Here is a 19,476-nt window from a genome sequence, read left to right on the forward strand (position 1 = left end):
GGTAAAGGTCGTGGATTTGGAAGGTGCCGTCTAATGAGGCTTGGCAAGTTGCTGCAGTTCATTTTGTAGGTGATACACACTGCTACTACCGTGCTTTGGTGGTAAAGGGAAGCACTGATGGTCTCAATACTGATCTCTATACTCCCTACCCCAGCATAACTCCGCTAACAGATACACGCTGTTTTCAACCAATTCCTTAACTATTCCCAAGATTTACCCTGTGTAGAGCTACTAACGTTCTTTTTCCGTTAACATGTAATTTTAGCTATGGATCTTAATTCAGCTAAGTACGACTTTTTCCTCTCTGTACCCATACAAGCCACGTAACCTTTGCCCAGTCTGCACTGCATATGCAGAAGTCCTTGCTCTGGATGCTCAGCTCAGCTCTTTTGTTTCTGTTGTCAACAGCAGTTCATTCTAGGATTATAGCTAGAAAAATAAATTTTGTATACTGGTTAGCTTGCTTTTGCTACCAGCACCCATTAATAATACCTTTTCCATTCCCTTTGCTATCTTCAGTACTTCTAAAAGATCTCAGATACTTCTTTTCCATGCTGAAAAGCTTTGGTTTCTGCAGTTCTTCCTCACAACTCACCACAAATGCTACAAAATTGGCTCATGGCTCTTTTCTACACAGCCTTTGACACTTGGCACTTGTGTGGTGGGACATCACTGCAGGAGTTCCTCAGGGTAGTGTCCCAGGCCCAACCATCTTCAGCTGCTTCATCAATGACCTTTCCTCCATCATAAGGTCAGAAGTGGGGATGTTCCCTGATGATTGCAAAATGTTCAGCACCATTCGCGACTCCTCAGATACTGTAGCAGTCAGTGTATAGATGCAGCAAGACCTGGACAACATCCAGGCTCGGGCTGATAAGTGGCAAGTAACATTCATGCCACACCTTCTCCCTTTGATGTTCAATGGCATTACTATCACTGAATCCGCCACGATTAACATTCTGGGGGTTACCATTGACCAGAAACTGAATTTGACTACAAGAGCAGATCAGAGGCTGGGAATTCTGTGGCGAATAATTCACCTCCTGACTCCCCAAAGCCTGTCCACGATCTACAAGGCACAAGTCAGGAGTGTGATGGAATACTCTCCACTTGCCTGGATGGGTGCAGCTCCAATAACACTCAAGAAGCTCGACACCATCCAGGACAAAGCAGCTGCTTGATTGGCACCCTATCCACCACCTTCAACATTCAGTCCCTTCACCACTGCCGCACAGTGGCAGCAGTGTGTACCATCTACAAGATGCACTGCAGCAACGTACCAAGGCTCCTTCGATAGCACCTTCCAAACCCGCGACTCTACCACCTAAAGGACAAGGCAGCAGACGCATGGGAACACCACCACCTGCAAGCTTCCCTCCAAGCCACACACCATCCTGACTTGGAGCTATATCGCTGTTCCTTCACTGTTGCTGAGTCAAAATTCTGGAACTCCCTTTCTGACAGCACTGTGGGTGTACCTACACCCAGGGACTGCAGCTGTTCAAGAAGGCAGCTCACCACCACCTTCTCAAGGGAAATTAGAGATGGGCAATAAATGCTGGCCTAGCCAGTGACGCCCACATCCCATGAATATAAAAGAAACTTACCCTTACCCTCCCATACATTTTTTTCCTACACGCCAGCCAACTTCTGATCCATTTCTAGTGTTTACACTGAATCCCTACAGTTTTTAATGTAAATAATAGCCTTAAGTAAATAAGAACTAATATTAATGATGCTAATTGAGTTTGTAACCATTACTGGACTAAACTCTGTAAATTGCTGTCAGTTAAGGACCGATCACCGTACATTATTAAGAACTGAGCATGTACCAGATATATAATAGTGGATGTAAATGGGGAAATAGAAAGTTACATTTTGTGTGACTTGAAGGCCAGAAAGCCTTTAAAAGTGTTAGGTATCGCATGTTACTAACCTTCAAATCTCTGTTTCCAGGCATTGAATGTTGCTGGTGCAGGTCCTTTCAGTGATGTGGTTTTGTGTATGACTCCAGCATCTGTTCCAGCTGCCGTAAGTTTTCTGCAAATAGTGGAAGAGGACCAGCTTGATATGCCACTTGAATCCCCATCAACTTGTCTTGCCATACAGTGGGAAGAGCCTCGTTATCATGGTTCTGAAATCACAAGCTACAGTATAGACTTTGGTGACAGGCAGCCAGTAACAGTGGACAGATCCACTCGCCATGTCATACGAAATCTGCAGCCAGGTACAACATATAGGTATGTTGGATTCCAAGGATTCAGGTGGTGGCTAGTTACTCTAAGTTGCTTGGTTATGTGCCAAACTGAAGTTATTGTCTCATTCCAGTTTATGTTTACAACTGCAGAAACCAAACCAAACTTTTGATGGCCAACAAGTCTTTTTTTTTTGATAGCCAGTTATGAGCAACTTTTGTGCTCACTGTTCTCATTATAAAATGAATAAGGCTCATTTAAATAGGATACTTTCAAGATAAGCATAGCCAATCTTCTGCATTTAAAGCAGGATTGCCTTGAGTACTCCTTTCACCCATCTGGAATTGGCCAAAGGGAGGCTGTATGTGTACTGAAGCTCTTAAATGGGTACAAGCTTTTTTTAAATTTTAGTTTTATGGTATATTTTTAGTACTGTTTTAGCTTCAAAAGAATTATTTGTTTTTTGAAGAATTCTTTTGTAGTAACAATACTTAAGATGGATTAATATTTCTTGCTAATTCACTGGAAGGCTGACTATAAGTGAAGCAGATAGAACAGGAAGAGTTTTAAAAAAAAGAGGATGTGTGTGTGAAAAAAGAGCTTTTAGAATACAGATTTTCACCAGAACTCGGAGCGATATTGAGTTTAAGTTGCAAGCTACAGAATCTTGTGGCGACCAGCAGGTCAAGTTAAAATTAACTTTTTTAAAAAGCAAAAAATACTGGAAACACTCACTAGGTCAGGCTCCAGTATCCGTGGAGGGAGAAACAGAGTTGACGTTTCAGCTGGATGACCAATGATGAAAGTTGATTGTGAAGGAACTAAAATACAAGATTTCCTGGATGAACTGGTACAATCTTGTAGGGTGATCAGCAATCCCAAAGCTGGACTGCTTGCAACAAACCACATCCACAGTCATGGAACATCTAAGTGGCAGCAACTGAGGAGAACTGGCACTGCAAGCACCAGCTCCCAGAAGGGACCAATTGCAGCTCGGTGCCATCTGCTGAAAGGACACTTACAACCAGCCCTGCACTATAAGGATAGCATTGCCCATGGCAGTCAAGGTCACATCTGTTTTCTGTCTCCCTCCTTCCAGGAATCAACTGACGGTGTGCTGCCCATTTCTATCAAATAGGTGACTGATGCATAGGTCAGCCTGGTGAAAGTTTTCATGTCATTTAACACAAAATATCAACAACAGTATGACACAGCTATCCAATGTTACTGCTTTTCTGCATTTCTCGAAGTAGGGGAGTCATTGATGGCAGGTAGCAAGTTTCTGCTGTTACTCTGCCACAACCAGTTGGATTGATAACTGTGGTTCGAGATATTCCTAGAAGTTTACCCATGTAATGTCTGGTTATGTGCTAGCTGCCAATGTTACTGCATTTGTTTAGCCGCCTTTTGGTTTTCGTCAGCCTCTTCTGTTCCTCTCCCCTCTCCCCCCCCCCCCCCCCCCCCCCCCCGAACAGCTTTTGGAAAGGCTAAAAAAGATATCGCAAATATTTGCGTCCTTTGGAAAAGCTGAAACAATTTTTAACCCAATATGCTGCCACTTTACTTTAGATGAGTTCATCTCTTAAATGGTGGCAGCAGTTCTTTAAGGGCAGATGCAGTTTGCCGCAGTCATTCTCCTTAAGTGAACCTCCTCCATGCTGGGCCGCAACATAGACTGGTTGCTTCATTTGCATGAGTAGTCAGAGAGAGGGGTAACTTGCATTTATATATCACCTTTCACAACCTCAGGACATCCCAAAGCACATTAGAGCCAATGGAGTGCAGTTTTTCTTTTGAAGTATGGTCGCTTGTAATGTAGGTATAGCAAGGTCCCACAAACAGCGTGAAATATATAACCAGATATTGTTACAAAAGTGTTTCTATATTTTTTGTTAAGTATATGTTTTTGATGGATTCATTGGAAGGCTGAAGATTTCATAGAAGCTGGACTTTGCTTTGTTGACATTTCATTGAAAGGACACAAATGTTGTTTAAAAACAGCCTTGCTGCAAGTCATGTGCGTTAAGCAATAAACAACAGAAACCTTGGTCACCTGGGGAAGATGTTTACATAGAAGTAACAGGTCAAGATTTATAGGGGTCAGGAGGCTTGACTCTTGAGAAATTGTTTTTGTTTCGTTTTGGACAGTGTGTTGGGGTGTGAACTGATGTGAAGATAGTTGGAGAAAACAAGCCAAGAGAGCAGCCACCATTGGCTCATGCTGTTCCATTTCTTTGAGAACTTCCTGAGAAGCAAGTGTAAGAAATAGAGAAACTGATGGTGCACTTCTCCTGAAAAGCCTGCCAGAAACACCTGAAACCACACTTCTCCTGGAAAGCCTACCAAACTGAACCTCAACGTTGCTGAAAAGAACTGCTCTGGAAGGATCCCAGTGACAGCCATCAGACCAAAAAGGGACAACTGATATCTTTCCATATCTTTTTTTTTCAAGAATTTGCAAGTATTTGGCCAAAGTATTCTTTTTTGTCTTTTTGTTTGTCTCAGACCTCTGCGGAGAGAATTTCTGTATTTTTTTCAGTGTGTATGTATTTGTGTGTGGGGAATTTAAAAAGGGAGCTTTCATATTTCAGTGTGTTGATGCTTTGCTTCATTACTGGATAAGTCTTGTTTTATAATAAACTGATGATTTTGTTTATTAAAGAAACCTGTTTGGTGAATTTTATTCTGGGATAAAGAGAATATATGATTGGTCACATCGGTAACTGGGTAAACATTTAAATATATGTTGTGACCTCTGGAGAAGTGGAACTAGAAAAGACAGTGCACTCCTCCCACCTCGGTCATAACAATATCTCTTTTTTTGTTTAGTTGGTTTGAAGGCTAAATACTGGTCAAGGCACCAGGACTCCCCTTTTAATGATGCTGTGAGGTCATGTACATCTCATCTAATGATGGCACATTCGATAGTGCAGCACTGTCTCAGTATGGCACTGAAGTGCCAGTCTGAGTTATGTGCTCAAGTTTCCTGAATGGAGCTTGGACCTATGACCTCTGGTCCTGAGGCAGTAGTGCTACGTTTGACACTTAGAGCTGACCTTAGGAAATCCCTCAATGCTGGCTAATCTGGCTCTTGTCTTGCCATTGTAGTACAGAGACCAGAAATTGGCTCTAATGTTCCTGCATGTAATTTTTTGAGTGTGAATGAAAGTTATATATGAGCAACGTTCCCTCTAAGCTACACAGCCGCACAGCAATTCGGAGGTCCCCACGCAAGTTGGTCGCTTTGCGCATGCGTGGCCATGCAAAATGTTAAAGGGGCTGCACACTAAGACAAGTTGCCTGTGCGCTCCCTAGAGAATTAGAAAGTACATTGCTTATAAGCAGTACTTGCTTTAACTTGCTATGTATAACGATTGTAAAATGTTGTACAGCTGGCACCTAATCTGCATATAGATATTGCTGCCTGTTCTAGTCTAAATTTGAAGCAATTATTAATGCTAAACAGTGCTACAGTATTCTATCATTAAAATCATTCTTCTTTGTATTTTCAGAATACGAGTACAGGCTGTAAACAGCATTGGACCAGGTCCTTTTAGCCACACCATTAAGGCAAAAACAAAGCCACTGCCTCCAGAGCCACCTCGACTAGAATGTGTAGCCTTTAGTCATCAAACCCTGAAGCTTAAATGGGGAGAGGGGACTGCAAAAGCCTTGGCATCGGATGCCATGCAGTACATCTTGAAAATGGAGGACAAGAATGGAAGGTAAATTAGACAGAAGCAGTTTCCAGTGGGTGCCACCAAAATGGCCAAAGGGGGTTATGTAAACATCGCACAAGGTAACTCATCACCTCTTTTCTGCCTTCCTGTGGGGAAATGCCAGGCCTCCAAAGACATCTCTTCCTGCTGGCACTGCTGCAATTAAGAATGCATTGTGTGAAAGAGACACCGTGTTTTTCTGTGTCCCATGTCATGGCTTAGTCTTGTTAACCAAATGAAACTGCTTATAAGCATCACTTGATTTTGGATGCATGCCATGTTGCGTATCATAAGGAATAACTGAACACTTCCATAAGCATTGTACATTGGCCTAGGTGCAGAGAGGGGCACAGACTCCTTAAATCAAGTCAAGTCCAGTGCTCATGGAGGCCTGACCTATTTACATGAGTATGCTGTAAATGAAAGTGTAGATTTGTGTCGGTAATCTCTGTCATATGATTCTCATGACCAAATGATAGAAATCATGGAATTCACACTATGGCAATTCTTTTATCAAACTCACAAACTGACTCTGGGTTACGAAGCGCCATGATGGCTGCGCCCCAAAACCTTTCTTGTTAGTAAAATGTGATTGGGGAAGAAATATTTTGCTTAACATTGGTGAATAATAAAAGTGGAAAACAAGTCAACCTAACTAATTAGAAAGGAAAAGAGATTTAAACCAACCAGGAAGAAGAAAATTGACACAGACATGATGGTCAGTGATGCATGGGGCATACATTTTATTGGAAGAATGTTACAACAAATTGCAAACTGCCAAGAGTTCCATTTTTTTAAAAAGGAAACAACCAAGAATCACAGGTACATTACAGCTATAAAACAGAACTTTTGGGATTGGATGTTGATTATAATGGATGATGTAATTTAGGAAAGGTAATGCTTTACTTAAATGTAGATAGCTCTGTTTGTGCTTCAGTAATTACAGTGGTTTCACATTGCACAGCTCAAATGCAACACAGGTCAGAGAATTGATGCTACAATGTTGTGGCCACTGGGAGCATGGGATTGGTGAATTTACCCAAGTATGTAAAGAAGAATCTGGCACAACAGCTTTCTTTGGCCTCCTTGTCTCAAGAGGTGGTCAGTGGTTTGTGAAGCAGCGCCTGGAGTGGCTATAAAGGTCAATTCTAGAGTGACAGACTCTTCCACAGGTGCTGCAGATAAAATTGGTTGTCAGGGCTGTTACACAGTTGGCTCTCTCCTTGCGCTTCTGTCTTTTTTCCTGCCAAATGCTAAGTCTCTTCGACTCGCCACTCTTTAGCCCCGCCTTTATGGCTGTCCGCCAGCTCTGGCGATCACTGGCAACTGACTCCCACGACTTGTGGTCAGTGTCACAGGACTTCATGGCGCATTTGCAGACGTCTTTGAAGCGGAGACATGGAGGGCCGGTGGGTCTGATACCAGTGACAAGCTCGCTGTACAATGTGTCCTTGGGGATCCTGCCATCTTCCATGCGGCTCACAAGGCCAAGCCATCTCAAGCGCCGCTGGCTCAGTAGGGTGTATATGCTGGGGGTATTGGCCGCCTCAGGGACTTCTGCGTTGGAGATATGGTCCTGCCACCTGATGCCAAGGATTCTCCGGAGGCAGCGAAGATGGAGTGAGTTGAGACGTCGCTCTTGGCTGACATACGTTGTCCAGGCCTCGCTGTCGGAGAGCAAGGTACTGAGGACACTTGGACTTTTGTATTCCGTGTCAGTGCGCCATTTTCCCACACCCTCTTGGTCAGACTGGACATAGCAGCAGACGCCTTTCCCATGCACTTGTTGATTTCTGTATCGAGAGACAGGTTACTGGTGATAGTTGAGCCTAGGTAGGTGAACTCTTGAACCACTTCCAGAGCGTGGTTGCCGATATTGATGGATGGAGCATTTCTGACGTCCTGTCCCATGATGTTCATTTTCTTGACGCTGATGTTTCGGCCAAATTTGTTGCAGGCAGCTGCAATCCTGTCAATGAGTCTCTGCAGATACTCTTCGGTGTGGGATGTTAATGCAGCATCGTCAGCAAAGAGTCCTGATGAGGACTTTCCGAACTTTGGTCTTCGCTCTAAGACGGGCAAGGTTGAACAACCTGCCACCTGATCTTGTGTGGAGGAAAATTCCTTCTTCTGAAGACTTGAACGCATGTGAGAGCAGCAGTGAGAAGAAGATCCCAAACAGTGTAGGTGCGAGAACACAGTCCTGTTTCATGCCACTCGGGATAGGAAAGGGGTCTGATGAGGCACTGCTATGCTGAATTGTGCCTTTCATATTGTCATGGAATGAGGTGATGATACTTAGTAGCTTTGGTGGACATCCGATCTTTTCTAGTAGTCTGAAGGGACCCCTTCTGCTGACGAGGTCAAAGGCTTTGGTGAGATCAATGAAAGCAATGTAGAGGGGCATCTGTTGTTCGCGGCATTTCTCCTGTAGCTGGCGAAGGGAGAACAGTATGTCAATGGTGAATCTCTCTTCTTGAAAGCCACACTGTGCCTCAGGGTAGTCACACAGCCAGCTTCTGGAGTCTATTTAAAACGACTCGAGCGAAGACTTTCCCCAATATGCTGAGCAGGGAGATTCCATGGTAGTTGTTGCAGTCACCGCGGTCACTCTTGTTCTTATAGAGGGCGATGATATTGGCATCGCGCATGTCCTTTGGTACTGCTCCCTCATCCTAGCACAGGCAAAGCAGTTCATGGAGTGCTGAGAGTATAGCAGGCTTGGCACTCTTGATTATTTCAGGGGTAATGCCGTCCTTCCCGGGGGCTTTTCCACTGGCTAGAGAATCAGTGGCATCACTGAGTTCCAGTTTTGTTGGCTGTTCGTCCAGCTCATCCATGACTGGCAGAGACTGGGCTGCATTGAGGGTGGTCTCAGTGACAACATTCTCCCTGGAGTACAGTTCTGGGTAGTGCTCAACCCAGCGGTCCATTTGCTTGCATTGGTCAGTGATCGTGTCCCCTGATTTAGACTTGAGGGGGGTGATCTTCCTGATGGTTGGCCCAGAAGCTCTCTTAATGCCATCATACATTCCTCTGATGTTTCCGGTGTCGGAGGCCAGCTGAATACGACTGCATAGGTGTTGCCAGTAGTCATTTGCACAGCGCCTGGCTGTTCTTTGTGCAGCGCTTCTGGCTACTTTAAATGCTACGGATGTTAACTCGCTGGGGGCTTTCTTGTAGTTCAACAGTGCAATGCGCTTAGTGACTATGAGAGGTGCCAGCCCTTCAAAGTGAAATTGAAACCAGTCTGCATTCTGCTTCTCAAGTTTGCCAAAGGTGGTCATTGCTGAGTCATAGAAGGTGTCTCTTACGTGGGCCCACTTGATCTTTGTATCCCCTGCAGTTTTGAAGGGCTTTTTCAAGTGAATTTAGAAACTTATGTAACAGCTGTGGATGAGAAATTCTGTTAGTGTTGATGCGCGGGCGGCCCTTCTGCTTGGAGTGATGTAGCTTCTTTGGTTTGAGTCTAACTTTGCTGCACACCAGGGAGTGGTCGGTGTTGCAGTCCGCACTGTGGAAGCTGCGTGTAATTTGGACACTGTTTATAGAGGCTCGCCTTGTGACGATGAGGTCCAGCTGGTGCCAACAACGTGATCTTGGGTACCTCCATGAAACCTGGTGACAGAATTTAGTATGAAAGAACGAGGTTGTGATAGGTACACAACTCCAGCAGTCTCTGTCCATTCTCATTCATCTTTCCAATGCCATAGCACCCAAGGCAGGAGGGTCATGAGTCATGGTCGGCTCCAACCCTGGCATTAAAGTCCCCCAGCAGGAACAAATGTTCGGTATTAGGAATGCTACTAATGATATTATGGGATTCCTCGCAGAGCTAGTCTTTAACTTCAGGTGGGGAGCAAAATGTTGGAGCATAGATGCTGAGTTGGTGTACTGGACCAGAGGCGGTGAGCAGTCGGATGGACAGTATGCATTCCGAGCCATTTGAAGGTGGCTCTATCATGCTGAGCAAAGAGTTTCTGATGGTGAAGCCCACTCCATGCTGTCTTGGTTCTTCAGGATCCCTACCCTGCCAGCAGAAGGTGTAGTCTTGCTCTCTTAGAGATCTGCTCGCAGGGAGGCGTGTCTCCTGAAGTGCTGCAATGTCCACATTGAGTCTACTGAACTTGTTGTTAATGATGGCGGACTTCTGAGAGTCGTTAATTTATGTAAGGTCTTCCGACAGGCCAGGACACACAGTTCTGATGTTCCAGCTTGCAAAACGAAGAGCTGGTACCTTCTTTCCTTTTCTTGTCGTGCTGTTTGGTGCAGTGTTACAGTCCACTTGTCGGGCAATGACCCTGAGCTCCAAGCACCCATTGAAGCAGGTGGACTGTGGCGGGACAGAACCTTACTGACCGGGGGCTGCCCAGTTTGAGGCAGGCGGTAGCTGTCCAGTGAGACGCAATGACCGCTCCCACCGACAAGGCAACCCGTGGCGCCCAATCACTACGCAATTGAGCTGGACTTATAACCCGTAACTGCTGCCTTCTGTGTTGTTTTGGTCGCTGTGAGGCAACTATGGAGTGATCTCTCCATGGTGCATGCCTGGGCGGATGTATGGAGGTTGTGAGTTGCCCAAATGTCAAAACCCCCTCTTGGCCTTCCTAGTGGGGTCCAAAGGAGTGTAGAGCACGACGTTTGGCACCGGCATGGCTGCAGGAACTGCCAGAAACATGCCAAAGGTGACACATGACCGCCTTAGGGGATCCGCTCCGGATTTTCTGTTAGGGTTTACTCCCTTAGCCTTGGTCACTCCTGAGACGCCCACAAGGCAGTGGGGTTGTTAGCTCCTATCCCTGAGCAGGGGCCCTAACAAGTAAACTGTGCGATTTCATGGAGGGAGTGTGAGGGGCACTACAGCATTGCAGCATTAATCGATACATTTACCTTCTCAAAGTAATTCATTCTTAAATTGAATCATCAACCAAGTGTTATTGTATTTTTATCTTTATTTTTGCCAAAGATGAAGAAAAGCTCAAAGTGCCTCAGAACTTTGCAAATGCCTTAAAGATCTGGGTTATCTTTCAGGTATTCAACCTTATATAGGGGACCATGCCACACACACAAAGTTCAGAGGCTCAGTGAGTCAACATGCTACAGATTTAAAATTCAGGCATGCAATGAAGCAGGTGAAGGACACTTTTCTGACGTTTACACTTTCACAACTACCAAATCTCCCCCATCTCCGCTTAAAGGTGAGTGTTGATCGATATCAATTTTACTTTGTCATTAAATGACCTAGATAGTTAGAACCATAGGTTAAGTTTATGTGGTGGTGTAAGCAACAATTGGTTGTCCATTTTCAGGCTTTGAAGCTGCTAAGGTTTGTCCTTCAGTAATTGCAAAGAAAGTTGTCAGAGGCTCTGTTTTAAAAGCATTAAAAGACCATTTTCTAAACAGCAGTTACATTTAAAAAAAATTATCTCTCCTTTTTAATTGTAGCATTTATTGCCTTCACTCCACTTCCCCATGTCCCCCAACCAAACCCAACCCCATTAACCTCTGGCTTCTAGATAACCCTCCTTTCACACCAAAGGGCACATCCATCTAATTTGGCAACTTCTCCAAAACCACTGTCAATGTCACTAGGTAACTAGTTTACAGAAAGTATGTTTGCAGTGGGATGAAACTGGAAAAGGGCATATTTGTTTCTCCCTGTAAATTGCCACTCCACATAGGGCGGGATGATCAGAGGGGCTGTCGTCCCTAGCTTGATGGTGTGCCTTCTGGTGCCTTCTGGTTCTGAGCAACACTGCTGAAAAGCTGGAAGTGGCCATTCAGCAGTGTTGTGCCTGGCCTGAGGAGAAAATTCTTTTATATCCATACAAAACCACACAGCAACAATTGTTAGGAACGACATGCATGTGACATGTATCCTTGATATTGAATGTGTATTCCTTGTAAAACAACTATTAATTTTATAACCTTGTTTTGTTATTTACATTCCTAAATTAATCTGCCTAATCCCATTCTGACTAGCTCCGAGGTTAGAGCAACTGAAGGAGAACGTATGTGATCTCACATGGGAAGCTTTACCAGCAATGAAGGGGGATCCAATTGTTTACAATGTTCAGGCCATGGTTGGCAAAGACTCTGAATTCAAACAGGTAATGTCTTATATTTGCAATGTCCAAGTATATCTGAATGATAAGTGTTGCTACAGAATTAGTCTGAGCTGCTCTGATACTTTGTGTTCGCTGCTCACCTTGTTAAGCACCTGTTAACTTTCTAATTTTTCTCAAACCCAGGTTTTACTTTAACCCTGTTACTGTCTCTTGATGCTTTGCTCTCCTTTCTCAAACCAGAAGAGGAGGTGGTCTTCACAGCTGTGCCATTCCACTTGAACAAATAAAAGGCAGGGTTGTGTAGCCCGTTGCCTGATGATTCCTTTCTTGCTGATGGTACATACGATAACACGAGCCACCCCACTGTCGACACACCAGAGAATAGGTGAATTCACTTTTAAATGATCGGCAGGTTTGAATGTCCAAAGCAGAGATTTGAACTCTCAGCTTCTGTATGGGTTTGTTGCTTTAATACTCTGGGCACTGGCCTGTTAGTGAGACCATTCCACTCCGATTTGAGCACCTTCTGGAGCTACAGTGTTCTTACCTGCAAGGATGGGATATCTTGCTGTCTTATTTATTGGGATTGGATGTTGATCATAATGGGTGATGTAATTTAGGAACGGTAATACTTTAGTTAAAAGTAGATAGCTCTGTTCGTGCTTCAGTAAATACGCTGGTCTCATATTGCACAGCTCAAATGCAACTCGGGTCAGAGAACTTTTGCTACAATGTTGTGGCCACTGGGAGCATGGGATTGGTGAATTTATCCAAGTATGTAAAGAAAATCTGGCACTACAGCATTGCAGCATTAATCGATACATTTACTTTCTCGAGGTAATTCATTCTTAAATTGAGTCATCAGCTAAGTGAATAGGGTTATTGTATTTTTACTTTTATTATTACCAAGTATCAATGTAAATAGTCAATAGTAATTTCTAACAGTTTTTATTAGTTCCGTATTGCAACCTGGTTTCCTTGGTCTAGCAGGATATGATCAAGCAGGACATATCGTTCTCCAAAATATATGGAGTTAGCTTAATTGCCAATATTTTATGCAATTAGTTCTCCTTCCTGAACGTAACATAATTAGTATGAATAGTAATGCTAATTAACTATAATCTCATTGTGGGTTAGTAGTGAATTGTTGAAATTTATGCTAATATACTTACTTGCATTCATCATAATCAGTTCAATTGTGTGGCAACTCTATGTAAGTGAATTTCAATGACCAAATGTCGTTGTCTGGAAATCTTCTGCTAGACAATAGTGCGGTCATTCCCTTGTCATTATAAGCGAACGTAAAAAGAGGAAGGGGAAAAGTTACTGAGTATATCAGTGATCTTATTCTGTGCTGCTGTACAATGCTGTCACTTCCATTAATGTGCATCGTAGTTATGTTACTAGACTAATAATCCAGCAATCATGCATTCAAATCCCACCACCACTTTTGAGATTTTGAATTCAATTACAAAAAATGCTGGTATCAATAAAAGTGACAATGAAGCTGTTGGATTGTCATGAAAACCCAACTGATTCATTAATGTCCTTTTGGGAAGGAAACTTGTGTTCTCACCCCTTCTGGCCTATATATGACTTCAGTTCCGTACCAACATGGTTAACTCGTAACTGCCCTCTGAAGTGACCTTGCAAGACAATTGGTTGTAGTAAATAACAGAAGTACCTTCACCACAAGGACTGCAATGGTTCACCACCTCAGGGCAACCAAGGATGGACAATAAATGCAGGCCTTTCCAGCGAAACTCACATGCTTAGAGTGATCCTGTTCACCAATCACCCCTGTATGCACTGACCCACATTGGCTCGTAGTGTGGCAATACCTCGAATTTAAAATTGTCATCCTTGTGTTCAAATCTCTCCGTGGCCTAGTCCCTCCCTATCTTTGTAACCTTCTCCATCCCCCTGATATCTCTGCGTTCCTCTAATTCTGCATCTCCTATTTCTATCATCCCATCATTGCTGGGAGTGCCTTCAGCCCAAAGTTCTGGAATTCCCTTCCTAAGCCCCTCTATCTCCCTCTTCTGCTTTAAGATGCTCCTTAAAATTTACCTCTTTGACCAAGCACTCGGTCGCCTGAACTAATATGTGGCATGATGTCAATTTTTGTTTGCTAACACTCCTGTGAAATGCCTTGGGACATTGTGCCATGTTAAAGGTGCAGTCTAAATGTAAGCTGTTTAATATAAACAAAATTAACAAAGCATTCATATAATTTTTAGTCATAATGCTATCCAACTCTAAACTGGTGTGATATGTTGAGAGTTTTAATTCCAGCAAAAGAATAAAAATAAATACAGCAACCATGTTCTATATGTTACATTCTCTAGTATTTTTTGCAGTTTAAGTAGAGGTATTTATTGTATCTACCCTTTAGATTCAGGCACCAGAGGGATATCTGTCTCATTCAGAGATACGCATCTCAACTGGGTCATCAGCCTTTTACAGTGTGAACTGGACTTTGACAGTGTTCCAAGGCCTCTAAAAGGAAGAACTTGTGTATATATAGTTTATGGTAACTAGTGGGAAATAAAATCACACTTGGGGTGATTCTGAAGTGTACTCATTGTTGTAATGTAGGAAACAGGGCAGCGAATTTGCCCACACACAGCAGATAATCGATTGATGTTGGTTGAGGGATAAATATTGGCCAGAACCAGGGAGAACTTCCCTGCTATTCTTCAAAATATTGCCACATCCACTTGAAAGGGCAGGTGGGGCTTCGGATTAACAAGTGAGCACAAGACTGAATATAGAAGGTTCAGAGGGGAAGTGACAAAACAAATAAGAGAAGCAATGAATATGAGAAGAAATTGGTAGCTAACATAAAAGGGAGTCCAAAAGTTTTCTATAGGCATATAAATAGTAAAAGGAGAAGTGGGGCTGATTAGGAACCTAAAAAGGGATTTACGCAAAGAGGCAGGGGGCGTGGCAGAGGAACTAAATGAGTACTTTGCATCTATCTTTACCAAGGAAAAAGATGCCGCCCAAGTAATAGTGAAAGATGAGATAGTTGAGACACTTGATGAGCTAAATGTTGATAGAGGAGGTATTAGATAGGCTGGCTGTACTTTTAAATCACCAGGACCAGATGGGATGCATCCAAGGATACTGAGGGGAAATAAGGGTGGAAATTGTGGAGGCACTGGTGATAATCTTCCAAACCTCCTGAGATAGATGTTTCAACCTTGTTCAAGAAAGGATGTGAGGATGATCACAGCAACAACAGGCCAGTCAGTTTAACCTCAGTGGTGGGGAAGCTTTTAGAAATGATAATTCAGGACAAAATTATCGGTCACTGGGATAAATGTGGATAAATTAAGGAAAACCAGCACAGATTGTTTGAGGGTAAATCGTGCTTAACTAACTTGCTTGAGTTTTTTTGAAGAGGTAATAGATATGGTTGATGTGGTGTACATGGACTTCCAAAAGGGGTTTGATCAAGTGTCGCATAACAGACTTGTCAGCAAAGTTAGAGCCCATGGAATAAAAGGGATAGTAGCAGCATGGATATGAAATTGACTGAGTGACAAGAAACAGAGAGCAGTGGTGAACAATTGTTTTTTGGACTGGAGGAAGGTATACAGTGGAGTTTCCCAGGGTCAGTGTTAGGAACTCTGCTTTTCCTGATATATATTAATGACCTAGACTTGGGTGTACAAGGCAAAATTTCACAATTTGCGGATGATGCAAAACTTGGAAGTATTGTGAATTATGAGGAGGATAGTTTTTTTTTTTATTCGTTCATGGGGTGTGGGCGTCGCTGGCTAGGCCAGCATTTATTGCCCATCCCTAATTGCCCTTGAACTGAGTAGCCATTTCAGAGGGCATTTTAAGAGTCAACCACATTGCTGTGGATCTGGAATCACATGTAGGCCAGACCAGGTAAGGATGGCAGATTTCCTTCCCTAAAGGACATTAGTGAACCAAATGGGTTTTTACAACAATCGACAATGGCTTCATGGTCACATTAGACTAGCTTTTTAATTCCAGATTTTTATTAATTGAATTCAAATTTCACCATCTGCCGTGGTGGGATTCAAACCCATGTCCCCAGAGCATTAGACTGGCCTCTGGGCTACCAGTCCAGTGACATTACCACTACGCTACTGCCTCCCCTGTAAACTTCAAGAGGACATAGGCTGGTAGAATGGGCAGACAAGTGACAGATGAAATTTAATGCAGGGAAGTGTGAAGTGATACATTTTGGCAGGAAGAAGGAAGAACGGCAATACAAAATAGAGGGTACAATTCTAAAGGGGCTGTAGGAGCAGAGGGACCTGTGTTCATATGTGCACAAATTATTGAAGGTGGCATGGCAGGTTGAGAAAGTGGTTAATAAAGAATATGGGATCCTCGGCTTTAAAAATAGGGGCATAGCGTACAAAAGCAAGGAAGTTATGATGAATCTGTATAAAACACTGGTTCGGCCTCAACTGGAGTATTCTGTCCAATTCTGGGCACCACACTTTAGGAAGGATGTGAAGGCATTAGAGAGGATGCAGAAAAGATTCACGAGAATGGTTCCAGGTATGAGGGACTTCAGTTACGTGGATAGATTGGAGAAGCTAGGTCTGTCCTCCTTGGAGGAGAAGAGGATATTTGATAGAGGTGTTCAAAATCATGAGGGGTCTGGACAGAGTAGATAGAGAGAAACTGTTCCCATTGGCTGAAGGATCAAAAACCAACAGATACCAGTTTCAGGTGATTGGCAAAAGCAACATGAGGAAAAACTTCTTTACACAGCAAGTGGCTTGTGTCTGTGTTGGAGACAGATTCAATCGTGACTTTCAAAAGAGAAATCGACAGTTATCGGAAGAGAAAAAATTTGCAGAGCTATAGGGAAAAAGGCAGGGTAGTGGAGCTAGATGAGTTGCTCTTGCAGGGAGCCGGCACAGACCCGGCAGGCAAAATGGTCGCCTCCTGTGCTAAAACTATTCTATGATTCTATTAACATCCAAAAAGTGACACCTCTGGCAGTGCAGAAATCTCTCAATACTGCACTGGAGTGTCAGCCTGGATTATGTGCTCAAGTTTCTGAAGTAGGATTTGAACCCACAGCCTTCTGACTTGGGCGAGTGCTAGCATTGAGCCACAGCTAACAGTTCCACACCTATGTGTTTCTCCACATGGTAAAACACAGCTACATATCTATACTTTGTTGATCCTATAAGGAAAGTAGTTAATGGAATGGCAAGTGGCTGTATCTGTAGTAGTTTTTTCAAAATGGGATTGGCTGATTCTAGACTTGGTTTCAGCTAATGTTGGAAGTTGTTGAATTTGAATCTCTCATTTTGACCAACAGCTGCTTTTTCTGTCCATGCTGTGTCACCACTTCCTGCTTCTCCATGTGTGATTTTATTTCCCGCCAGCTATTGTACAGAATGGTAGTCAAAAGTTAATTGCCTTGATGAAATGTCAAACCTTAAAGACACCAATCCTAATATGGTGGTGGGCCCAGCGGTGTGCTGTTTGAGTGATGGGAGGACCTCATCTCAGGCCTACAAAACAGTGTGAGCTAAGTACAGGAGTGCTAACTCCCAGACTACTTCAGGAACTGTGTTCTGTGATGGTATCCTTTTATTCAGTTAGCAACTAAAGGCACAGCTAAAGATTGCATCATTCAAAGATAACAGATAACAGCAACAAAACATTGGTCATAATGCTGCATTTGTTTAAAATTAGTGCTTTTTAAAATATTGGTACAGTTCTTGGAAAGGTAACAAAACCACAAATTATGTAAAACTAACTCAAAATGTAGAGCAACAGCCTGGTTTCCTGCAGGACAATAGCATTGGTACCATGGTTACTACTGTTTCTAGTATGTTCACACTGTTTGATATGTTTCTTTTGTATCCATTCAAATGCATAATCTTAAGTAAGCATTTCCCTGTGTCACGTACAAAACATCTTGCTGTAATTTATCTTAGTACTGTCGAATAGTAATGCCAGTGAGCTGAGATATTGTATATACAGAATAATTTGTTTAAAGATACTGTGCACTTCTTATCTTGCCCAGCTGATCTTTAATTTGCTGAGTCTTTTGAAATATACCAGTATTTTTCAAAGGAACACTCAATGTATTTTGTTTAGAAATGGAGTTTGAATGGTGATATAGTCTATTGAAACGCTGCCATGCTTGCCATGGAGTTGTAGGCTGCAACTTCTCCCCGTAATATTCCAAGCTTTTAATTCCCAGTTTCAGCCATGTGGGTGCTAAGAGGCGAGAACAGTAAAAGGCATCATTGAAACCCAGTTTCAGGCAAAACATCGTGACTGGCTATAATGTAGAATTGGCAGAGTCACGTACCAACAGTTACAAATGGTGTGTAGCATGACCAGTGCCAGCATGTGGTGTAAGATGATACCTCAATCATAAAAAATGTGCTAGAATGTGTGGTTGGTTATGTTCAAGAACTGACATTTCATTACTCAGAAAGTTAGTTAAGAACTGAAACCCAAGCAAAAGGCATGTCAGATAGTCTTGTAATTTTATTTGGTTTGAAGTGTTCTGAATGATTGTCATTCAAGGCATAAAGGAAAGTTGTGAAAGCTTGTTTCCAGTGGTGAGAAGTAGTGAATATCACACTGTTCTGCATCTGTGGGAAAACCATCACTAGTTTACTTTAATTTTTAATTCACTCGTGCAATGTGGGCAGCACTGGCAAGGCCATCATTTACTGCCCATCCCTAATTTGCCATAAAGAAGGTGAACTGCTGCCTTGAATCCCTGCAGTTCCTGTGATGTAGGTACTCGCACAGTGCTGTTAGATAGGGAGTTCCAGAATTTTGACAGTGACAGTGAAGGAACGTCAATATATTTCAAAGTCAGGCTGATTTGTGACTTGGGCAAGAACTTGAGGTGGTGGTGTTCCCATGTGTCTGCTGCCCTTGTCCTTCTAGGTGGTGGAGGTCATGGGTTTGGAAGGTGCTGTCGAGGAAGGCTTGGTGAGTTCCTGCAGTGCATCATATAGATGGTACACACTGCTGCCTTTGTGCGTCGGTGGTGGATGGGATGCCAAGCAAACAGGCTACTTTGTCCTGGATGGTGTGGAGCTTCTTGAGTATTGTTGGAGCTGCTGTCATCCAGGAAAGGGGGGAGTATTCCATCACAATCCTGACTTGTGTCTTGTAGATTGTGAGATTGTGCAAAGGCTTTAGAGAGTCAGGAGGTGAGTCACTTACTGCAAAATTCCCAGCCTCTGACCTACTCTTATAGCCACAGTATTTATATTGCTGGTCCAGTTAGGTTTCTGATCAGTGGTGACCCCCAAGAGTTGATGATGGGTGTTTGGCAATGTTAATGCCATTGAATGTCAAAGGGGCGGGCGGTTGGACTCCCTCTTGTTGCAGATGGTCATTGCCTGGCACCTGTGTAGTGCTCAAGCTTGAATGTTGTCCACATCTTGTGGCATGGGGCCATAAAGTGCTTCATTATCTGTAGAATTGTGAATGGAACTGAACACTGCGCAATTC

General features: G+C 43.2%; 1 protein-coding gene across 9 annotated transcripts in view; it reads left to right on the plus strand.

Annotated features, from left to right (window-relative positions):
* Positions 1-19,476, plus strand: part of fndc3a (fibronectin type III domain containing 3A) — a 244,190-nt gene that overhangs the window by 215,307 nt on the left and 9,407 nt on the right. For 7 of the 9 annotated variants that reach the window (XM_068040296.1, XM_068040290.1, XM_068040291.1 and 4 more), the window contains 4 exons: positions 1,957-2,240; positions 5,708-5,920; positions 10,946-11,112; positions 11,897-12,024. In XM_068040296.1, coding sequence (XP_067896397.1) covers positions 1,957-2,240; positions 5,708-5,920; positions 10,946-11,112; positions 11,897-12,024 — 792 coding nt within the window. Of the gene's footprint in view, positions 1-1,956; positions 2,241-5,707; positions 5,921-10,945; positions 11,113-11,896; positions 12,025-12,165; positions 12,368-19,476 lie in introns of all 9 variants that reach the window. The other 2 variants (XR_010975793.1, XR_010975792.1) reach the window with 2 other exon arrangements.

This window comes from Heterodontus francisci, chromosome 10 (genome assembly GCF_036365525.1).
Source record: "Heterodontus francisci isolate sHetFra1 chromosome 10, sHetFra1.hap1, whole genome shotgun sequence".
Lineage (NCBI taxonomy): Eukaryota > Metazoa > Chordata > Chondrichthyes > Heterodontiformes > Heterodontidae > Heterodontus > Heterodontus francisci.